General features: G+C 40.0%; 1 protein-coding gene across 3 annotated transcripts in view; it reads left to right on the forward strand.

Annotated features, from left to right (window-relative positions):
- Positions 1 to 24,322, forward strand: part of CDK14 (cyclin dependent kinase 14) — a 616,562-nt gene that overhangs the window by 13,523 nt on the left and 578,717 nt on the right. Inside the window, exons 1-2 of one of the 3 annotated variants that reach the window (XM_045497019.1) lie at positions 13,196 to 13,914; positions 21,223 to 21,254. In XM_045497019.1, the coding sequence (XP_045352975.1) occupies positions 13,824 to 13,914; positions 21,223 to 21,254 (123 nt within the window). In that variant the 5' untranslated portion in view covers positions 13,196 to 13,823. Of the gene's footprint in view, positions 1 to 13,195; positions 13,915 to 21,222; positions 21,255 to 24,322 lie in introns of those variants that run through there. The other 2 variants (XM_045497020.1, XM_045497022.1) reach the window with 2 other exon arrangements.

Below are 24,322 nucleotides of genomic sequence, written 5' to 3' on the forward strand. Positions count from 1 at the left end.
ACAATTAGAATTTCACATTAAATAGACTGAGGTTCAAACCTATATAGGACTGAGTGCTTTGCACAGAGAAAACTTTCCATGGCTGGAGAACTGCATTCTTAACCTGGGCCAGGTATTTAAAAAACATGCTGTTTTAGTTATAAGGGAGCATAAGGAGGGGGTGGAATGGGTGGGGAGAGAAACATTACAGATGACTTTGTGCAAACTCATCACCACTGTTGGAAAAACAACACAAAACCACAACCAAGTCAGTAACATTATCTTTGGCTTATAAAGAATGGTACATTTTTTGGCTGACTATCATCCTCAATAATTTATCTTGTTGTTACATAATGTGTTTCCTTAAGAAAACTCAAAATGCCCTACACAAGTTATTTCATTTGTCTTCACTGCATTATGAAGCTGAGAACAGAAGGGAAGTTGTCTAGACTAGGGCTGTCTAATAAAAATATAACACAAGCCACATATGAAATTTAAAATTTTCTAGTAGCTACATCTTTTAAAAAGTCAAAAAGAAGTAGGTGAAATTAATCTGAATGTTATATTTTATTCAAGCCTATATATCTAAAATATCATAATTTCAACGTATAATGAATATAAATAATTGTTTATGAGATCTATTCTATTGTTGGTACCAAGACTTTTTTTTAAAGTTTATTTATTTACTTTTTAGAGAGCGTGACAGAGAAAGTGAGAGAGGGAGGGGCAGAGAGAGAAGGAGAGAGAGAGAATCCCAAGCAGGCTCTGCACTGTCAGCACGGAGCCAGACACAGGGCTTGAACTCACAAACCGTGATATCATGACCTGAGCCAAAACCAAGAGTTGGACAATCAACCGACTAAGCCATCCAGGCACCCCAGTACCAAGTCTTTGAAATCTGGGGTGTATTTAACACTTAGAGTATGTATCAAGTTAGACTGGGCAAATTTCAAGTGCTTGGTAGCCACATGGCATCTCAATTCTAGATAATAATGTAAAGAGCGAGAGTCACAGAATCCAAAGTCTGGGCTCTCTTACAAGTTAATAAAATGTGAGTCAGAGTTTATCACTGGTCTGTTCAAAATCTTCCCAAGACTTCTTATCATTCTTAGAACAACAGCTAAACTCTGGGGTGCCTGGGTGGCTCTGTCAGTTAAGCATCTGACTTGATATTGGCTCAGGTCATGATCTCACTGTCATGAGATGGAGTACTGTATCTGGCTCCACACTGAGTGGAGCCTGTTTGGGATTCTCTCTCTGCCCTTCCCTCACTCAAGGGCTCTCTCTCAAAATAAACAAATAAACCTAATAGGGAGCCTCGATGGCTCATTTGGTCGAGCATCTGACTTCAGCTCAGGTCATGATCTCAGGGTTCGTGAGTTCGAGACCTGCATTGGGCTTGCTGCTGTCAGTGCAGAGCCCGCTTCAGATCCTCTGTCCCCCTCTCTCTTTGCCCCTATCCTGCTGGTGCTTGTGCTCTCTCTTTCTCTCTCAAAAATAAAAAATAAAAAAAAACATTAAAAAATAAACTGAAAAAAAGAACAACAGCTAAAGTCTTACCTCTGAGGCTGAACATGATATAGGTCTGCCTCCCTTACCAACTTTATGGCTTACCAATTTCTCCTTGATCTTTCTGCACCCACTCCTGCCTCCACCCTGCCTCAGATGGTGTCACTTCCACTTTCTTCAGCCTGGAATGCATCTTTTCATGCTTGGCCACTGAATTTATGCAGGTTTTTGCTGAAATATCATCTTAGGAAGACGTATGATCTGAAATAACTATTTTCTCTAGCCACTGTCATGCAACTTACCCTGCTTTCTTAGGGGTCATTACACTAAGTACTGAAAATATACTTGAATTTTTAAATTTGTTTACTATCTCCTCCAATGGAAGGTTACTATCTACCTGTGAGTTCAGGGGCATTGCTTTGCGCACTGTCGGTCACTAGCACCTGGAATAGTGCCTGGCACACAGCAGGCTTGTTGAATGGATGAGCGAATAGTGTTATTTATGGCAGATCACTTAGAGGGTATAGTATGGTGCTTAGAGTGTACATTCTGGAGTTAGACCCTTGAGATCAAATTCCAGCCTGTCTGCTTGCTATCTCTATTCCTTTAAGGAATTAAGTACCTTCTTCAAACTTCAGCTTCCTCATTTGAAAAATGGGGATGTTAATAATAGCATCTATTTCATAGAAATGATATTGTTTTGTTTTGAGGGTTAAATGAGATAAAGTATATAAAGAACATCATACAATATCTGGCCCATAATAAAGTCTCAAGAAAATTTCCTATTATTATCTGTTAAACAGAGATTAAAATGAATGCCTTGGCTCATAGGTACATTGCAAACTGGCCCACTGCTCCACAGACATGGCCCTTCCCTTTGCCCCTCCAGTGCATTTGTTTCCATCTCTCAAGTCACCCTTTTGACTTTATTGGATAATGTTGAACTTTTTATCTGAATTCCATAGTACATAGGCCTTCCTACCACTTCTCTGCTTGTTCTCTCTCATTTCCCTTTGCTGACTCCTCTCCTTATGCCCTTGTTTATGTTCCTTCAGGCTCTGCTTTTGATGCTGGTTACTCGACACCCACTCCCTGAGCAATCTCACCCACTCCTAGATTTCAATTGTTATCCTATGCTGCTGATTCCAAATCTATGTCTCCAGCCCAGCTTTCTCTCCTGAGCTCTAGGTCCATATCTGCAGTATCCTTATAGCCATTCTGCTTGGATAGCCAATACTTAAAACCATTCCACTTCCTCCAAACCTGCTCCTCTTATGGATGTCCTATCTTAATGAATGGCCCCCACCCACCCCTTGTCCAAACCAGAAAATGCAGTATGAGTCTTGAATTTTTCCTCTTCCAGACCACAGTCCAATCAACCACAAAATACTCACAAATCTGTCTTTTACCTACTTCTGTTGCCATATCTGAATCCAGGCCAACATCACTTCCTGTCTAGATTCTGGGCTAGATTAAGTTTCCTAATAGACATGTCTGTATCCATTCTTTCTTCCCTCTAATTGTTCTCTACAAAATAACTAGAATACTCTTAATAAAATGCAAATTTGATCTCACTGTCATGCCACAGCCTCATTGTTTACAGCTGCAAGCTGATTCATAGCTCCCCATTACCTTTAAGGATAAAGTCAAATTTGGGGGTAATTTAATTATGTGTGTTCAAAAAGTTATACATACATACTTGTTATAAACAAACAAAACAGCAGTCTTCCAACATACCCTGTCCCACATTACTATATGTCATCTCTTATGCTTCAGCTCCCAAGAGGCAACCACTGTTAATTATTTTAACTGACTCCTTTGGAATCATTTCCATATCCCTAAAGAACATGTTTATATTGCTATTTAAAAAAAAAGTCAATGACTTCCAATTCTAAAAGTTGAAGATTCAGTTTATTTTCACCAACTCCTATGATACCTATCACATACATGAACACTTCCCATTCTTCATCTTCTCAATGTGGCTGTAACTTAATTATATTGCATTTAGTATCTGTACTGATAGGACTTTGTAAATCACAGCATATACTATGCTATGAAAATTTTCCCTTCCTGTTCAACTTTTGTTTTTTTCTTGAGTTAATTACAGTCTTCCCCCTGCCCCCTGTAACTTGGTTTTGTAATAAAGAGGCCATTTTTGATGTTTGTTGACAGTTTTCAATCTCCACTCATCTTTTCTATCTCCCCCACATCTGGGCAACCAAAAGTAGAAGAACTGTGTAGGCCTTTACCTCTAAGAGTTGACAGGAATTTCAAATATAGCTCAGGCTCTCGCCCATGCGAGGTGGAATCCCCACCATGCTGATTCTACCCTTTAACCACAGTGAAAGCCCCAGACTACTCCTAGCCCTTTGCTCACTCTCTCACCAGACCCCTGAATGAACCCTTTCCCTCCTGGGAGCCCCCATCTTAGTGTTATTACTAAATATACCTCATTTATATTCACGGGTGGGTGCATTGTGTCTGGACAGTCAAATAAATTCCTGAGCGGGTGATCATGCCTACCTCTGGGCACTGAACTGTGTACTTTCTACATATTTATCATTAATACATTCCTAAACTGTCCACACCCTCAGTTTGGTAAATTTTCCCTCAACATACTTTAAACATCAGTTATTCTATCCATGCCATTTTCTCAGTGATCTTTCCCCCAGGGCCTCTGTCCCACTCTAGTCCACCAGATTTGTTGGTCTTTGAGCTTCCTTCAGAGCTGTGGTCTTAGATTTCCCTTCACCATCATCCTTTCTTACTCATGCATTAGAATCTCATTTCCTGGATTCCATTTTCTCTTTTCTTATTTTGGTTGAACAAATCCTCTGATAGCTTCCTGAGAAATGACCTATAAAGCAACATTTTTTATCTTTCCATGTCTGAAAAATGTATATTCTACCTTCCCACTTAAGGAATAATTTGGCTGGGGAACTCTACGTTACAAGTTACTTTCTTCTACTATTTTCTAGCATCCAGTGTGGCTATTGAGATGTCTGAAGTCATTCTGGTCCCTAATTCTTTTTAGAATCTTGTTTTTCTTTTCTGAGGGTTTTTAGAATATTCTATTTGTCCACAGGATTTTGCAATTTTATAATGATGTGTCTCTGTGTAGGTCTGTTTTCATCCATTGTCTTGGGAGCTCAATAGACTGTTTCAATTGGGGAAGTCATGTCCTTTCATTCCAGGAAATTTCCTTGATAATTTCTCCCCTCCATTTTCTCCATTCTCTCTTTCTGGAACTCCCATTATTCAGATATTGAACTTCCTGGACTAGTCTGTACCTTACTCACGTAAAAAAAAATTTCCCAGGGGCGCCTGGGTGGCTCAGTCGGTTAAGCGTCCGACTTCAGCTCAGTTTATGATCTCGCCATCAGTGAGTTCGAGCCCCGCGTCGGCTCTGGGCTGATGGCTCAGAGCCTGGAGCCTGCTTCCGATTCTGTGTCTCCCTTTCTCTCTGCCCCTCCCCCATTCATGCTCTGTCTCTCTCTGTCTCAAAAATAAATAAAACTTAAAAAAAATCTCTCTTCTCTTTTTGTTTACTTCCCATCTTTTTTTTTTTTTTTTTTTTTTTTTTTACTTCCTGGGATAGTTCCTCATCTTTATGTTTTAAACCTTCACCTGAAGTTTTATTTTATACCATGATATTTTCAATATCCAAGAATCCATTTTGCCCCCTGGCAGCTACTTTTAAAACCATTTGTAGCATCCTGTTCTTGTCTAATAATTGCAGTATCTTATAGTATTTCACTGTCTTTGAATCTTTGAAGATACTAATACCCTCCCTCTCCCACTCCTGCATAGTCTTTATTTCTTCCTGGTTGCTTTTCTATGTTAGTTTTGGCCTCTTTCTTATTAGAATATTCCATCAGCTGTCTGGAGATTTTTGACTGTCTGCCTATGTCTAGGAAACAGGCACTAAAAAGTTTTAGGCAACTCAATTTACATGGTTGGGCCTGTCAAATGTGGGTTTCACTGTAGGACAATTGGTTGGTCAGAACTATGGGAAGAAGGTGAGGAAAGAAAGTTAAGTGTCTTGACATTCAGTTATCAACCTTCAATAGGTTGCCTCTCAGCCCTGGCAACTGCTGGCTTAGGATTCAGCTTTCTTGGGACTGACAAGTCAATAACTACTCAATTACGATTTTTCCAGCTTCCAAAATTGTTTTGGTTTCTTCTTTTATTATCTACGTGCATGTGTACTTTTGCTTAAAAAAGTCCATTCACTATAGCTTTGTGGGTTTTTAAGAGGAACAGAAAGGACCATGAGTGTTGTCTGACATTTCTAATAGTAACTAAAACATACATAGCCTTTACTACATGATTACTAAAGTGTCTACTTTTTGGTCCTTGTCAAATTCACCAGACTATTTCATATCTGTTCTATATTCAGACCATCTTTCAGTTTCTTGAATGCACTATGTTCTTCCTATGCCATCTGGCCCCAAGTGCTGATTTCTCTTCCAGGAACTCCTGCCTGTCACCTGACTACTTCTGTGGATCTTTCAGGTCTCAATTTATGTGGTGGACATCTCTGACCTTCAGAAGCAAGAGAAATCTCTCTGATGCACGGTATCGATAGCACCCAGTTCTTCCTCTGTTTTAAAATGGGGAGGGGGTGCGCCTGGGTGGCTCAATCGGTTAAGCGTCCAGCTCTTGATTTTGGCTCAGGTCATGATCTCATGTTTTGTGAGATTGAGCTCTGAGTGGGGCTCTGTACTAACAATGGGGAGCCTGCTTGGCGTTCTCTCTTTCCTCTCTCTCTGGCCCTCCTCCACTCACGTGTGCAGAAGTGCTCTCTCTCTCTCAAAATTAATAAATAAACTTAAAAAAATAAAACGGGTCACTTTTCATTTTCCCTCACTAGTCTGCAGGCTCTGTGCAGGCAGGGGCTATGACTGTGCTCCACCTCTTTCACTGCAGTATATCCTGCTCCTAGCACAGTGCTTGGGACATGGTAAGTATCAAAATGCATTTGACCAAGAAATAGACACCTAACTGTAGAGAACAAACTGATAGTTACCAGAGGGAAGGTGGGGGGTGGTGGTGGAGAATGGGTTAAACAGATGATGGGGATTAAGGAGTGCACTTGTAACGAGCATCAGGTATTATATGTAAGCAATGAATCACTAAATTCTATACCTGAAACTAATAATACACTGTATGTTAACTAACTAGAATTTAAATTTAAAAAAGCATTTGATAATTACACAAATGAAGTCAAGTAAAATTACTTGCTTATGATAAGAGAATAGAGATAGTACTAGAAAACGATTCTCTCAATCATTTCTGTTCAACTCAATTGGCCTATGTCTGTTTTTTTGGTTTGTAATTAGAAGAAATCAAATATATTTGATTAGGAAAAGGAGATAATTTTCGGCTGGTAGAACCAGAACAATTCTCACTGTTGTTTACAGATGAAGAAGCAGAGGATTGGTGATACTATATAGGCCATTACAAAAGGTTCTAGAACGGAGAGTATCTTATGGCTCCTATCCCTGGTTTCTGTTTTACCATTTGAAACACACCTAGGATGTTACCTCTCCAGCATTACTGTCTTTTATGCTCCATGAATATTTCTACGTTGTCTTTCCTATCTGGCTTTCATCAAATAACAACCATCATGTTGCCATTTAAGGGACTAAATCAATGATTCTTACTACTTGTTGGGGGTTGTACAAGAATCATCTTGGAGGCTTTTTCAATCTATATGTGCCCCTTTCTCCTCCTGCTTCTCCAGTCTCTGCCTAGGATGCTCTAGAATGATCCTTTGAAAATGCTCCCCAAATGCACAGATTGAATGTTTGTGTTTCCCCAAAATTCATATGTTGAAACAATCCCCAATATGATGGTATTTGGAGGGTCTTTGGGAGATGATTAGATTATAAGTATGAAGCTCTCATGAATGAGATTAGTGCCCTTGTAAAAGATGTCCCAGGGACCTCCCTCCCCACTTTTCAACAGTGAGAAGTTGACGGTCTTCACCTTGGAAGAGAGTTCTCAGCTGAAGTCAACCATGCTGGTTTCCTGATTTGACTTTCAGCCTCCAGAACTGTGGACAATAAATTTCTGTTGTTTAAAAGCCACCCAGTCGGGGCGCCTGGGTGGCTCAGTCAGTTAAGTGTCCGACTTCGGCTCAGGTCATGATCTCAAGGTCCGTGAGTTCAAGCCCCGCATCGGGCTCTGTGCTGACAGCTCAGAGCCTGGAGCCTGCTTCAGATTCTGTGTCTCCCTCTCTCTCTGACCCTCCCCCATTCATGCTCTGTCTCTCTCTGTCTCAAAAATAAATAAACATTAAAAAAAATAAAAAAAAAAAGCCACCCAGTCTATGGTATTCCATTTATAGCAGCCCAAACAGACTAAGACACCAAGTAATTTTGGTATGACTCATTCTCATAGGTGAGGAATATTATATTAAATGTTAGTTATGACCAAATTACATTTTATGAATCCACTACTCTGATGCGTGCTGCAACGGCCCAAGAAGTGATAGTTTTAGAATGTTTAGCTCATTTACAAGCACCGAGTAGAGTAGAAAGGAGCCTCTTTTTCAAAGTCAATTGTATTACCTTTGAATACCACACCTTTAATATTTTCCCATAAGGTATGAAAAAAGAAAATATAGTACTGGAATTTAGGAGTTTTTATCTATCCATTAACCTGCTTGAGTTTGTTTTTAGAACTTTCTCTGCTTTGGAATAGTTCTTTCTTTCCAAAAGGACAACCATGATTATACCCAAAGTGTATCAAAAGAAAAAGAAAATGTCATATATCATGACACAAAATTTCTTTATAAAAGAAAAGTTTTTAGTAACCAAACTGTGTCTCAATCTAAAACTGAAAGCTGTGTGATGATTTTGGGGGTGGCATCTAGGCATCGCTAGGCTCATTTCCTTTTGTAACACGGTGGTAATGATAATGTCTCTTGGAGTAGTATGGGTTAAAATGAAAGCATCAATTTATAGCACATTATAAAACCATAAGTATTTCAATTACATTTAAAAATAATAAATAGTGAGTTTTGCTAGGGAATGTGATATGTCTGATGACACCATCAACATAATTATCCTATGGACACTTTTTTTGGCTTAGAAGCACTTGATTAGAATAGGCATGTGAATGCAGATGAACTGTCAAGTGCCTTGGAAAGAAAGATTAGGGTGTTTTTGATACAAGAGCTGCATTTCTGAACATATTGTTCCTAACAGGACTTGTCTGTACTGACCAAAAGGCATAAGGTTTTGGTTCACTAAAACATTTGCTTCTGACCATTTTCACATCCATGTTCAGAATTCAATTAAAGGACTGGTCCCTGAAGTTTAATTCTGATGGATCTGCAACATGATGCACTGAAATTGATGACAGTCATAAATGAGGACCCTTTCTTGATGACTCATCTGTATCACACACACACAAATAACACCAAACAGCATGATTCAGTGAGTTATGTCATGGTTGGTATTTTCTTCTATGGACTTCCATTGTACAAATTATATAATAATTGAAAACAGGAACAAGGTAACATTAATATTTAAATATGGTTTAATAGGACAGGGCAGTTCACCAGTATTTCAATGCATGCTTTGACCCTGGTAGTTTATTTTCTTCAAAACTATTCTGAGCTAATTAATAGTGACATCATTTGGATGTTTTGGCAGCTTCTTTGTTCATACTACAGCCATTTGCAAGTAGATCAATTTATTTAGGTCCTTAGGTCTCTTGAAATATATGATGAACAAACAGAGAATTACCTATAAAACAATTAGACAAATACAGGTCTTAGTTCTGCACAAGCCCGGATGTTTGTGGTAACAAGAATGATTCCTGTAAATGTGAAAGGGATTGAAATTAGGAGTCACTAGGCAATGGGTGGTGGATAGACAGGGAGGGGGAAGGATGGGGAGCTCCATTTACCTAAGTGTGGATATAACAACCCTTCATTCCCCTTCCCTTTTTTATTTTAATTTGCTCTATGTCAAAAAAAAAAAAAAAGGGGGGGGGGAACCCTTAAGGCTAGACATTAACCAAAAGTTGGTGACAAGAGTTTTGGATTCCATGTGCCAGTTTCACTGATGACTCACTGGGAACTTTGTATAAGTCACTTAAACTTGTGCTACTTCAGTTCCTGCTGGCTGTGTTCAAAAAAGGAGGATAATACTTGATCCTAAAAATAATTAACTAGGGTGACTATTTAGATTTCTAAGAGGATATTTAATTAGGTAAATTTCCACCACTTCAATAATTACAACCTGACTGTATGTCTTAATATTTACCCTTTGGTTAAATTCTAAATTTTTACATTAATAAACATACATTTTCTCTTTTTAATTTTGCTTTCCCACTCTATTCCCTACATACTTGACATCCTTGTTTCATAGATTTTATTTTACTGATAATATCTTTTCATACCGTTTCAGGTCAGTAAGTCTGTTTTCTCCTTTTGCTAGATTATAGATTCTAATCAAATCCTCTATAATTTATCTTCTTTGGAGTAGGATTCATTCCCTTAAAATTTACTGCCAGCATATTAGCCTGCTATTTTTCTTATATGGGCAAGATCCATTTATAATAAAAGCATAATTAATGTATAGCAGAACTAGAAATAATGTATCTTAAATTTTACCTAATTTTTGTCGATGGTCTTTGTCTTTGTCCATCTTACTTGCATGTTAATTACTCCTCATTAATAAATCTACCTTTTAGTACATAAGCTGGGAGAGGAGAAATTTCACCATTCAACTTAAAATCAGAATTTTGCAGGAATGAATGACCCTGGAGGTCATCTAGTTCAAGCCCCCTCCCTTTTTTTTTTTTTATAGATAAGAAAGTGGGTAAGTCACTTTATTTAAGGCCACACAACATTTAGAGTAGGGACCAGAACCCATGAGTTGTGGTGGATGTCCAGCCACTGTTGCTACTCCTCAAGGCCTAATTAATATATATGCATGCTTTAATCGATGAATTTGATTAAGGTCAACTCATGTTGGGTTCAGCCTCTAGGTAAGTTTATGTGTTTGTATTCAGATACTGCACCTTTAATTCAGTCCAGCCAAACTATAACCTTGTGAACCAGAAGTTCGGATGGAGGACTGGCACAGATCCATCCTCCCACTGAAAATACATATGCCACACAGATGCTGGATAGTCATCTTTGTTTCTGAGGACAACACATCACTTCTCAGGGGCAGCGATACATTCTACATTCACTTGACATTTAATTTACATCCACTGTGATGAGGCACCTAGGTGGCTCAGTTGGTTAAATGTCCGACTTCAGATCAGGTCATGATCTCATAGTCTGTGGGTTCGAGCCCTGCATCAGGCTCTGCTGCTTTGGATTCTGTGTGTCTCTCTCTCTTTCTGCCCCTCCCCCACTCATGCTCTCTCTTCCTCCATCTCTCAAAAATGAATACACATTAAAAAAATTTTTAGCTTACACTCACAATGAAATAAACATTGTACTTTTTGTATACAGACTCCCTTCCCTCAGGGAACTTAAAAATGTAGGATAAAGACATAAGTGAAACAAATAACTGTGTAAAGAGATGATTCCTATTAAGTGTATACATTTTAAAACTATCCAGTTAAAAATGTCCTCCTTTGTGTCACAGTTTCTTACAAAATTAATCATTTTAATATATAACCAACAAAGGAAGTTGTTAAGCATATAACGGGAAGTTGGTTATTCATAATTGACAAGGTTTATTTGGTCCATTACTAACCACTATCTCTCCTGTTAGGAATACTATTGTAATGAGGTGAGGTTTATTTTGGAGATGCGAAAGCAGAAGTTTTGGAGTAGGGTAGGTAAAAATGAAGTAAATATTATTTTTATGTTTTAAATTAGTATTTTTATTAGTATTTATAAGTAATGTGTTCTTTGGGTAAAACATTCAAATTGTACTTAAAGGTATAAGGGCAAAGGACATGTTCTGTTTATTCTGGGTATGCACACTTAATCGTTCTTTGTTCTTTTTCTGGAGAAATTTTCTGTGCATGTGGAAACATACATCTGTATATTTTTCCCCACAAATGATTTAATGATAAATTTGCTTGTTACTCACTTACCCTAGACATATTTACACATCAATACATATTGATTTATCTCATCTAAAAAAAGTGTTTACTTACTATACCTTTGTATGCATATACCATGATTTATTCAAGCAGAAGTTGACCTTTAAAAAGGTTGGAAATATTAAATACTGGGGAGGTAAAATGGAGAATCTGTATCTGTAGCTATATGTGTATTTACCTATATGAACTAGTCATTGTCAGAGTGAATAGGATAGCCACAGACACACAGTACTCAAAGCTTATTACATTAGTAACTATTTCTTCAACTTTGTTCACTCGGTAGATAGAACCCATCAATATTTTAATTGGTTGCTTTTGTTTTTTCATTCATAACTGCTGATAACTTTCTCCCTAAGTAATCTGAGGAAGTAGTAAAAGTCAAACTTTTTCCTTTCTGAGGCCATACTTGGTGCTGTCTATAATATCTAATTATGGTCACTAGGACCCAGCCTCCTTGCATCTTGATGAATTCCCCACCCTCCTTTGCTTGGCTTGACTTCCTGTCTGTTATCAGCTGCCATCTATCAAGACCCTATAATATGCTCAGTGCAGAGGAGAACAAGTCGAAGTGTTCTACCTCACAATTTAAGGAAGGCAGGGGGCTAGTTTTTGTTTTAAGATAAAAATCTTTTAACAAAACACAAACTCCCCAAAACTTCCTTTAAACCAAACAGCATTGTCACACACTCACAAGCTCTTATTACTTACACAGCCAGATGACTCAAGATTACTAAATTTCTATTCATAAGGAGTTTGCTGGCCCCAAATCAACATTCAGTCCCTCCCCCCATCTTCCTTCTCTCTCCCTTGGGAGAGTGATGTTTGGAGTGTTCGCTGCACCACGTTTTAATAGAATGAAGACGATGTGTGTTTGCTGCCTGAACTGTTTGTTTTGGGATTTTATAAAGCCTCCCCCAACGTCTTCCTTTTTAAAATTTATTTTTTGAGGCCGGGGAAGAGGAGGTCGGAATCTTTTTTGGCTCCAAGTCTTCCAATTTAGAAATACATGCTAGAATTGGTAATCTAGAATCGGCAATCTATTACCAATAGATTACCAATATATTCCAGAATTGGTAATACATTCTAGAATCCCATTGCTATTTACTATAGAACTAGGTATTTATACCAGAAATCAGCGGCATCTACATTCCCATCAGTCACTCAGTGTGGCACAGCGGTGAAGGAAACAGCACTTAACCGTGCCTTGGGGGGTTACAGTTGACGCTTCTGCCTTTGCACTTGACTCCCCTAAAAAACGAGCCCAATTTAACAACCTCCCTAGCAAAACTGGGAAAAGAAAAAGTCGCCCTCAAGCCTGAGTGCGTCTCCGAGGCCTTTCCACTCCCCCCACCCAGAGGTAGTGGTGGTGGCCACCCCCTCCCCCCAGGTCCTCGCCCTTTTCACATGCGTTCGTGGCAAGGAGAAAATCAGTCATAAACGACCGAGATCCAGAGCCTTTCCTTGGGTGGCCTCCCCAAAGCGCGAGGAGGAGTCCCCAGTAGCGGCCCGCTCCCAGCCCTGCCTGTTCGAGGCCCTCCAACGGCCTGGGTCCTGGAGCGCGCGGGCGGGGCGGGCAGGGCCGGGGGAGGCGCGCGGGGGCGGCCGGGAGGGGGCGCCGCGGGGGCGCGAGCGGGGCTAGAGGCCCGCCGAGGACGCGGACTCCGAGCCGGGGAGCCAAGGTCCCCCTGGGGTCCCGAGCCCGGGGTCCTTTGCCAAGGGGGAGGCGGGGCGGAAGCGGCGGGAGGGGCGGTTAGGGCGGGGCGGGTGGCGGTTCCGCGCCGCGGCTCTTTCTCCCTAACGCCCGAAACTCGGGGCTGAGAACTTCTCCCCGCCTGTGCCCCGCGCGCTCCGGCGACCCCCGGCTCCCGCACCTTGTTCCCAGCCCGTCCCCGCCCCGCCTCCGGCCGCGCCACCCCCGCTGTCGGCCGCCGGCCGCGCTGCTCTCGGTTACAAAGGAGGGAAAATGAGCCGGGCGGCGGCGGCGCGGCGCGGGGCCACCGCGGCTGCGGCGATGGCGGCCGCCCCCGGCACCACGTAGAACGCCCCCGCCCGCCCAGCCGCGGCCCAGGCCGGAGCAGAGCCTGCAGCTCGCCACTCGCCTCCTGAGCCCAGCGCGTCGCCTCCTGGCCGGAGGAGGAGGTGGAGGAGGAGGAGGAGGAGGAGGCGCCGCCTTCTTGCCGCGCGCCCTCGCTGTTGTCTGCGCTCCGCTCTGGACCAGTTTGGGGAAGTTGCCGGAGCCCCGCGTCGCCCAGATGTGCGACCTCATTGAGCCGCAGCCGGCCGAGAAGATCGGCAAGATGAAGAAGTTGCGGAGAACTTTGTCGGAGAGTTTCAGCCGCATCGGTGAGTGGCGCGCTGCCCCGGGCACCGGGCCGGACGCCCCCGGCGCCTGCTCCTCCGCCCAGCGCTTCTGGCATCACCAAAGCGGCGACCACCCGGGGCTGGTGTAGAGTGTGCTGCGCGCGGACGGTGGAGGGAACAGTACCCGGACCTGGGGGTAGGGCGACAATGGAAAGGAGAGACACCCCTCTCCCTCGGGATCTAGGGGATCATTTGTGGATGATCTTAAAGCCCACAGTTTGGGTTTCCTCTCCTCGCCACTAGCGCTCCGCCTTTCGCGCCCGCGTTGGACTGGCGATGGGACGCCCCGGGCCCCGCTGCGCACCGGGCTGAGCGGCCGCCTGGGTCACTTGTTATTTTTTTATTTTTTTAATTTTTTTTGCGCGCAGGTTTCGCTCTGGGGTGTTTAGTCAATAATTTAGCTTTGGAAATTGGTGAAACGTTGAGCTGTTCCTTCGTATTGTTTAACACATCCAACCAAAAGGGAAGTGGGACAGATACCTTGGGACCTTTTGTTCGGTACTTCGGGTCCTCGAAAGCGAGATTCGGCTGTTCTGTCCCAAGCTCTCTGAATCTTTCCATTGCAGCAAATAAATGCGCGCTGTGAACTTGTCTGAACATTTAGGAATAAGTCCCCAGAACTTCTTACATTTACTACAGCTCCGGGGCTATTGTCTTTAAACCAACCAACTGATACACAAATAAAAACCGACTGAGAAATGTTTAGGACATTTAAGAATAAATCCATGTCACGGACTATAACAGGGTGACAACAGTATTATGTGGAGTGGGTTTGCTAGCTTTTTAGGGTTAGCCATAGAAAACCCCTTTTAACCTTAAGACGGTATCTGCCTCCTCTAACATTAGAACTTTCATTTATGCAGGTAACTGTTTTCAGCAAGAAAATCCTACAAGCACTAAAAATAACCCCTCGGATTCCCTAAGAAGCTTTCTAGCCTTTGTTTCACTTGTTTAACATGTCATCCATGTTAATGAAGGTGTTAATGGAAATTAAGCATAAAGTGCTTAATTCCTTAAAATAAACCCCTGGGGTGAATATGAGTATTGGAGTCATTCATCCATCCATCCATCCATTCCTGTAAAAAAAAATCATTATATAAGCACACTGTAAAATATGCAAACTTTCTTCAAGCAAGAGGAAATATGGATCAAAATTTAGCCTAGTTTTCTTTGTGTTGGGTTTAAAAATTTTCTATTGGTACACAAAATCTTTCTGAAATGACTGTAAAGTTATGGTGTGAAACCAACATTTAATCTTGGTTTTACTTATTGCATGTATTGAATAGTTGCAGTTTCACTCTCACGAGTTAGGGATGCATTTGAAGAGTTCCTACATGCAAATGAAGTTTGAAGCCAAGAGTGTGAGAGAGCAAGGTGTTCAGTTGGTGTGCATTTTTAAGGAGGATGTTCAACCTGGGACCCAAAGCATCACAGAGGCGGGTTCTGGAGTCCATTAAGCCCTGTTCTAAAACACATTAACTGTATATTTACTAATGCTAATGACTCTGTTGGAGCCCTTCCAGTTTTGTGTTAAATAATTCATTGCAGTTGAATCTCAGTAAGAAACCAAGGACATTAATACAAAAATTCCTTATGTTTAAGCAATTCTAAGATTTTGATCGACAATCAGTAAAATTTGGATTAACTACCATTCCGGGGAATGGGGTATTACAGTTAATTGGATTTTCTAGCTTACTGAGATTTAGTGATGTGAAACTCCTTTTGATTCCAACACTTGTTAAAATGTCTTCTATGATCTAGTAGATTTTACTTCCTTCTTTCAGAAACAGTACAGTGCAGTGAACCTAACTGATTATTTCTTGTATTGAAGGAAGGTCATGATTCTGAATAGCAAGTCCCATTCTGGAATACTGTAAAGAGATAAAGAGGTTTTATGTGGTTATGATTGTATGTCAAACTCAAGACATACATGTGAAGTGGGACTGCAGAAAAATTAATCTTTGTTATTTGAGTACTTTCTTAATGTTATATTTGCAACATCAAAAAGCAATAAAACGAATTTGGTTATATAAAGGTTTTAAGGTGCTCAAGACTATGGAATGGGGTTTTTACTATGGGATTGTATAGTGCATAGATTAAGGGTGTGGGCTGTGTCAGACCACTGGAGATTTCCCGTCTTGCCACATGCAGCAGTGTGACCTTGGACAGGTCCCTCACCTTCTGAGCTTCAGTTGTTTTTTTTTTTTTTTTTAAATTTTTTTTTTCAACGTTTATTTATTTTTGGGACAGAGAGAGACAGAGCATGAACGGGGGAGGGGCAGAGAGAGAGGGAGACGCCGAATCGGAAACAGGCTCCAGGCTCTGAGCCATCAGCCCAGAGCCTGACGTGGGGCTTGAACTCACGGACCGCGAGATCGTGACCTGGCTGAAGTCGGACGCGTAACCGACTGCGCCACCCAGGCGCCCCTTTTTAAATTTTTTTAATGTTTGTTAATTTTTGAGAGGGAGACAGAGAGACAGCATGTGAATGGGGGAGGGGCAGAGGGAGAGGGAGACAAATAATTCGAAGCAGTCTCCAGGCTCTGAGCTGTCAGCACAGAGCCTGACGTGGGATTTGAGCCCACAAACCATGAGATCATCACCTGAGCCAAAGTTGGATGCTTAACCTACTGAGCCACCCAGGCGCCCCTGAGCTTCAGTTTTTCATGTACAACTCAGTTTTCATATTGGCACTTAGGGAAATAACGCATATGATGTCTTGTGCAGTATGTAGTGTAGACTCAAGAGATGTTCATAATATGTTATTATCATTATTGGTGATTGCATCATATTGACATAATTGATTTTCGAGGTGGGAAGAAAGAGAAGGGAAGAAGTGGTTACTGACTTTACCGTATTAAAACAGGATGGACTTTGGAGTTAGTCTGGTCTGGGTTTGAACCCTGTTTTCCCAGCTTGCTGTGTGTCTTGGTCAACTAGCAGAATATCCCTCAACCTTAGAGTCCACATGTATACATTTTCTTAAGGTTGTTGTGACGATTAAATCCGATAGAATACATAAAATATCTAGTGCAAGATGTTACATGTGAAGATCAATAATGGGGGCCGTTACTATTCCTTCCAGTTTCTCTATGTATCCCCTGTCTCCCCCCTTTCTTCATTGGTACTTCATGAGATCAAAGAGTGAATGGTTTATTCTTGGTGAGTAATCCAACATCTCTGTATATGCATTCCCTTTAACCAATCTATGATGGCTTTTGAAGTAAACATACTGACTTCATTTTGCTTTTTTGGTATGATTCAAAAGTGTAGCTTGTTATAGGATAAAATATACAGTATCGTTGTTTAGTCCTGAGAAGTTAACCGTTCATCTATAGAAAATGAGCACAACTTTTGAAAGTATGTGATATTCAATCAGTTTATTGTTAATAACCATTTGGACTGTATAAGAGTGGCAACGCTGATGTTTAATTCATCCACATGTAAATGGTCATACCAGCTTTGTCGCTACCCACCCCAATACAGCTGATCTGAGATTACTATATTATATAAGGTCTAATAAAACACACTGGCTTTCAAGCCATAGCACTCTAATTTATGACATCTGCCAGGGAGTGACTACAACATAGTTACAGTTCTTTTACAAGATGGGTGTAATTGAATTTCAAAGTCATCCACTGATTTCAGTGGTGAGTATTTATGGTTTTCTGCTAAATAATGTCAGTGTGTTCACTTATTTAGGAATTACTGTTGTTGTCTCATGTGTTTTTTTTTTTTTTAATTTTGCTTAACATAAATAAAGAGAAATGGGAACTTAGTTGTTAAAAAGTTTATGTTAAAATCCTTTTCCTCTTTTCTTTCCTGTTTCTTTTTATTTTTGAATGATAGCTTAGGAGAGGAATGCTTTCTGTGTAAGATTAGGTCAAACTGTCATTTCTTCATAGTCATTTGAATGCATTTCTTCACACTTGTTTGGATTAACTCCCAGAGAAAGGAAGTTTATACTCTGTGATATTTGAGGTGAAGCCCGTGTACACCATTTTTTTAAAAGATGTAGTTTGTGAGAGAACTGAATGAAAGGAAGAGGCTGACATTTTGGGTTTGTTACTTTGTTCTGTATGTGTGTAATGTAGAGTCCAGCTGTGATTTGATAAGTCCATTCTTAAGGTTAAAGGTTCAGACACAAAATGTAAATACAGTACCATGTCTTCTTCCAATGTAGTTTCAAAAGATTTTAATTTGAAAACTAGGAAATGGAATTTATATCTATGATCCTTTCATGAGAGAAAATAGTGTATGGTTTTCATATGCCAACACTTTAGTGTGTCTCAAAAGGCAAGAGGCTGTCTTTTGGCCTTTGAGGTAGACATAATTAATTCAACAAATAATTATTGAGTACCTCCTATGTGCGAGATATTGTGCTGACATTCAGTTTCAGTGGCCATTGGTACCAGTCCGCAAGGACTTTTATGAGAAGACAGGCTAGTGAAAGGGCATTGACAATATAGAATGACAAATTTTACAAAGAAGATTAGCACAATTTGCTGTTGGAGAACATAGGAGGGACACCACTTTAGTCTTGGTGAGAGCATGGCAAGCTCTCTAGAGGAAGCAGTGTCCGAGCAGAGGACTAAATAGACTACCTGATTATCTCAAATGATTCAATGTATACATACACCTTTGTTAACCCATAAAAGTGTAATATACTTGCTATTCCATGATATCTTTGAAGACAATTGTGAGTTTACATTTACATGAATGATTAATGACAATCGGGGAATGTAATCAATAATGAGATATTGCGTGCTTGTTTGGGTAATAGTTTATTATTCATCAATGACCTGGTAAATATTTGGCAGAGACGTATTTAATTGGCCTTTGTTGTTACTGTTAACTACTGTTCAAGCAAGGATTCCATATTTATAAGAAACTATATAAAGTGTCGATCCACCAGTGAAGAGTTACTGAAGTCATAGATTTTTTGGTCTTAAAATGTTCTCCCCTAAGATATCTTGGGCTTGAGAATAGTGTGCATGGGAGAGAATCTAGCTTTCTGCTCCTTATATCTTAGAAAATATACCTGCAATTTCCTCTAATATTTCTTCCATTTCTTTCTACCTACAGACCCTACCCCTTTATCCAGAATGTTGAAGGAATTGGCAGGATTTGGGGGCAAGAAAGAAATAGTCCAGTCAGGATGTCAAAGACAATTTAGTTTCTTGCTTTCTTTATCTCTCAGTTTGAGGGTCTTCATTCTGTGTTTGCAGTTACCCGAGGAGTAGTTATCAACTGTAGTTCTTATTGGATGCTTTGCTTAAGAAAACCCAAGACTAAATTTTTATTATGTCCAAAGTAAAGAAAATACAGGAAGTTTGTGCTGTGATTTATAAGCTTGCTGCTTTAGCTTTGCATCTTACATGACAGCCACATAATTTTTCATTAATTTTTGTTAAATGAGCTAGGTATGTGGCTGTACAATGATTGACTTTGTATTTGAAATCAGTGAGCTAATCATTTCTTATTAGAAAAAAATTTTTAGATGGAACAACTTGCCTATATTTATGTAGGTCACTAATATTTTATCTTGGAATCACTACTCAAGTATGTTAATTAGAAGATATGCCTTAGGTTTGAGGGAGTGAGGGTGGGAGTTTAGTAACATTGTTGACTGATATTTAAAGAAAGCCTTCTAGATTAGAAGTTTTTACATTCTAAGTTAAAAATAATCTTTAAGAATCATTGAGGATCTTACAGCTTTCTATCAAAATAGCTTATTTTAATTTTTTTAATGTGTATTTACTTTTGAGACAATGTGAGAGACAGAGTGCAAGCAGGGGAGGGGCAGACAGAGGGAGACAGAGGGAGACACAGAAGCTATCAGCCCAGAGCCTGACGCGGGGCTCGAACTCACGAACCATGAGATCATGACCTGAGCCGAAGTTGGACGCTTAACCGACTGAGCCACTCAGGCGCCCCTCAAAATAGCTTATTTTAGAGTTAGTGTAAGTTAAAGCGAAATATATAATAAAATGTGTGTAAGTAATTGAATGTAAGATAAGCCATTTGAGAATGGTATAAAGGGCTGTCTTTTTATTTTTCATTTAGAAGTAGTTGTCCTCTAATAAAGTCAGTAGAGAAATTTGGTACAGATCAGCTTCTTAGGTAAAAAGAGGAAAACTAAGAATTGAACTTTCAGAAACACTTTATTTCCCTCAATCTACCCTCACCCCCCTTAATTCACCACAACTACATACTTCGTGATGTTTAAAAAGACAAGTCTATGGTATGAAACAGAAAATATACTTTTCAAGATTGTTACATTATATAATATAAGCTCTGGTATGGTAGCTTCCATTTAAGCACATGACTTCTCTCAGAGATTGATTCCCAACATAATTTGTTTTCCATTGCTTTTGTCAGAACATAGCTTTCCAAGTAAGAGCAACACAAGTGCTTCTATCCTCACTAGAACTGTCCAGTACAGACGGTAAACACCTATGCACAATTCTATAAATTAGAAACATGTCTCCAGCTAGTGGTTTCAGCTAAATTAGCTCCTTTGTGCATTCTCCTTAATATGAAACATTCTAAGTAATTGTAGGATTTAAGGAACTAGGGTGTTTGCCAACTATGCATGAAATACTTACTTCTCTCTCTTTAGAGTAATAGAATGCCAATTCTGAATCCATGCATATTTAAATAAATTTTGAGCATTTGCCAATTCCCATACAACATTCTGAATGCATTGTTTCCTTTGGTGATACTTTGTTATAATATTGATCATGTTGAAATGTTTGAATTTTGTCTCTGCAGTGCTTAGTTTAACATGCTTAGTCTTTCATTACTGTATTTAAACCTCTCTCGGTATGGGAATCTCATTCAGGGCACTGTGCAGAGTGGGTGTCATCCTGACAATTGGTTTGGGAGGACCACACACCGTGCATAATGACATATGCACAAAACCCAGAAGCTGAAGGGGACATTTCTTTAAGATTACTTTTTGATTCTTTCATACTTTTCATTAAAATGTTTTCCTACTAAAGAAGAGATAGGGGAAAGATATACATTCTTCTTTTCCATACTTGGGAGGATAGTCCATTTACATATTTATGAAAGTGTCTCACAAAGAAGCATGCTGTGCAATTCTCTGTCTCATTTGTAGTTTTCCTATTTGTGTCATAACATTGTTATTCAGGTTGGGGTACAGTTTTACTTTCTGAAATGAAAACACCATATTGCTTTGTTTTCTTTCTGTTTTCTAGAACTTAGATACTTAATTTCCTTGAGATGTTTCACAATAACTTCTTCCTTTCCCTTTTTGTTTTACAGCTTTGAAGAAAGACGACACCACCTTTGATGAGGTAGGTTAAATTTCTTTATCTTATGTTGGATGTATTTAATTACTTCTGGGTATACTTAATAGGTGCCAACTTCACACTTAAGAAGCAGAAAAAAAATGCCTTAAAAAAAGAAGAGATGACATCTCTATAGTTGTATTATTTTTCAGCTTTAATTATTTGAATGAATTTTGGTGGCAGTCAACAGAAATATGTCTTTTTAAATTAGCAAAAATACCCCCAGGCCTTTGTGTTATTGACCCCTTAATGGTGGCAGTGCTGGAGAAGCCCATTGTGAGGTACGTGCTTAGGGCAAGTCTGGAGTTGTTGGTAAGTTGGGCACCCCAGCTCCCTGCAGCCCTGCACTGAATCAGGATGTGATGCGATGTTGATGCCACTTATTGTCTATCAGATTCCCAAAGGAGGGGCTGACTTTCCTGTTCTAGTTTTCCTATCCTTTGTATATCAGATCTGTCTTTACCTACTTGCTACAAAGTAGCAAAAAATCTTCCAAGAGGGCAGAGGGTCCATATGTAATTAATAGCATTTTGAATGTGATTTTTAAATTGTACTCTTTCCTGAGTTTTTGTGGTATCAGTGGGAATCACCAGACAGACAATGTGTTTACAAAATATTCTCAGGAGTGCTATAGAGTGAAGTGTTTCATTGTCACCATCCAAAGCCACAGTAATTGACATGTGTTGTAAATTGGGCTGTGTGTGTGTGTGTGTGTGTGTGTGTGTGCGCGTGCGTGTGTGTGTAGTGAGTTTATATATGAACACAAAAGTATATACACAGTGTGCTTATCCTGCAGCCTAATGAAGCATAGATTAGTTTGGTTGTGGTTGTTTGATTTAACAGTTGCAGTTTCTGTGAAATAAGCTACCTGTTCTCTCACTGCTATACTGCTTCAGAGAAGTGAGGACATTTGTGCTCGTGGAAATCCCCTTGGCCATGTGGTTGGCTGTGGTGCAGGGCAGGACCACTCAGGGAGAACCTGCTCCAGATTGGGATTTCTGGATGGGCCAGTGACATTTGGCTCTCATGGTCTGCCTCTTTGTCTGTTGCACCTGTTCCTTTTTTCCTGGGGCCCAGCTCTACAAAGCCACGTGTCCCTGGACTACAAAACAACTTCTCCTTCCAGCATTCCTGAAACATCCTGTAAAGCTTAGTTATTCTAGACCTAAAGCAATAGAGGAATATTTTCTTCCCCATCTATAGTTGGTAATAATGATGTTCTCCTCTAAACCTGTATTTCTGGAATTTCTGCAGTGTTACTGAGATGTTTTTAGGAGAGTATATTTTCTTCTCAGAAGAAATCAATTGGAGAATATTTGGTACTTTTTCTCTCTTTGTAAAGAAATGTCTCCCCTCTAATTATGGAGGTAATGTAAGCTTACATAAAAGAGAAAAATAAGGAAAAGGAGAAAAGTCTCCCAATCCTATTACCTAGCTACAACCACTGTTGAATGTTCTTGCTTCTTTCCCTATGTTTAGAAACAAAAAAAACATAAGCCATTTATTATATGCTGCTTTTTTCTTTTAACCCAAAATGTGGTATTTTCCCATGTTGTTACAGATGACTCCTAATCATTATTAGGAATTTGAAAATCTCCTGTTTAGTTTAAATGCCATTGTTAATGATTGTTATTTTGTCATGTGGCTGTGAGATTAGCTTTCCAAAAAATCTGAGGCTGGAACCTAGATGAGAGTTAAGGAAGGATGTGTATATGAAGCTGGTTACTACCCACCCTCCTTTACCTGGAAACCATTGCACAAAGGTCTGGATTTTGTAATATGGGGCAAAATTTTCTCTAGCTTTTACAAAGTGTTTTCCTTCCTCTGTACAAGAGATTGGTAAGAAACAAAAACAAAAACAAAAACAAAAACAAAAAAACAAAACTCAAGTTAGTAAATCACAGAATGGTACACCTGGAGGAGATGTTGGAAATCACGGGGCCAACTTCATCATTTCACGGATGAAGAAATTGAGGTCCAGAGGGGCCCAGGAGTTTCCAGTTAATTACGGGAAGTGCCAGGGTCAGGCTCCTGGGAGATGGTAGTAGTAAAGGCATGCCTGGGTGTAAACCCTAACTCAGCTACCTTTTCAGGGGCAATTGACTTACTTTTTCCAAGTCTCTTATAAGTTAGAGATGTTTATCTCCCTCCTAAGATTGTTGCGAAGATTAAATAAGCTAAGTATATGAAGGTTACAGAAGAGTGATGGGCACATAGTAAATGTCTCATAGTTGGTATTCCCATTGCCCTTGTCTTCGTTGTCATCATCATCCTTCTCTTCACCGATGCTCTCAACATGACATCACCTTCTGTATTTGGAAGGGCTACAAGGAGGAAAGAAAGATTTAGTTTGAAATTAAGAATTGGGGCTATGAGGAGAGTTATTTTGAGATATTCCTCTACAATACTATATGAGACTTCATGTGATGATTTACATATTAAAACTGTGAAACCCACCATTTTTTTTTTGTTTGAAACTCACCAGTTTTTAGATTCCTTGAGAGGATGACTACATTCAGCTTTGTAATCCCTCATGTGTCTTGCACATGGTAAAACATTCAGTAAATATCTGTTGAATGTGAGTAAATATATATTGTCAATAAGTAGAATGTTGAACTGTCAGACAATGTGGATTCTCCTTTGCCAATTTCTAGCCATTCAGTTTTCTCATTTGTAAAGCCTGTCAGAGAGGATCATCTTCAAGTTGCTTTTTATCTTTAAATTTTTTTAAACCTTTATTCATTTTTGAGAGACACAGAAAGAGAGGGAGAGAGAAAGAGAGCGAGCGCAAGCGGGGGTGGGGCAGAGAGAGAAGGAGACACAGAATTTGAAGCAGGCTCCAGGCTCTGAGCTGTCAGCACAGGGCCTGATGCAGGGCTCAAACCCATAAGCTGAGATCTTGACCTGAGCTGAAGACGGTCGCTTAACTGACTGAGCCACCCAAGCACCCCATAGGGGGAGGGAGAATCTATTTTATTTTATTTTTTAATGTTCTTTATTTTTTATATTTGGGGGAGAGAGAGAGAGAGAGCGAGCTCGAGGAGGGGAGGGGCAGAGAGAGAAGGAGACACAGA

The sequence above is a fragment of the Leopardus geoffroyi genome, chromosome A2 (assembly GCF_018350155.1).
Source record: "Leopardus geoffroyi isolate Oge1 chromosome A2, O.geoffroyi_Oge1_pat1.0, whole genome shotgun sequence".
NCBI lineage: Eukaryota > Metazoa > Chordata > Mammalia > Carnivora > Felidae > Leopardus > Leopardus geoffroyi.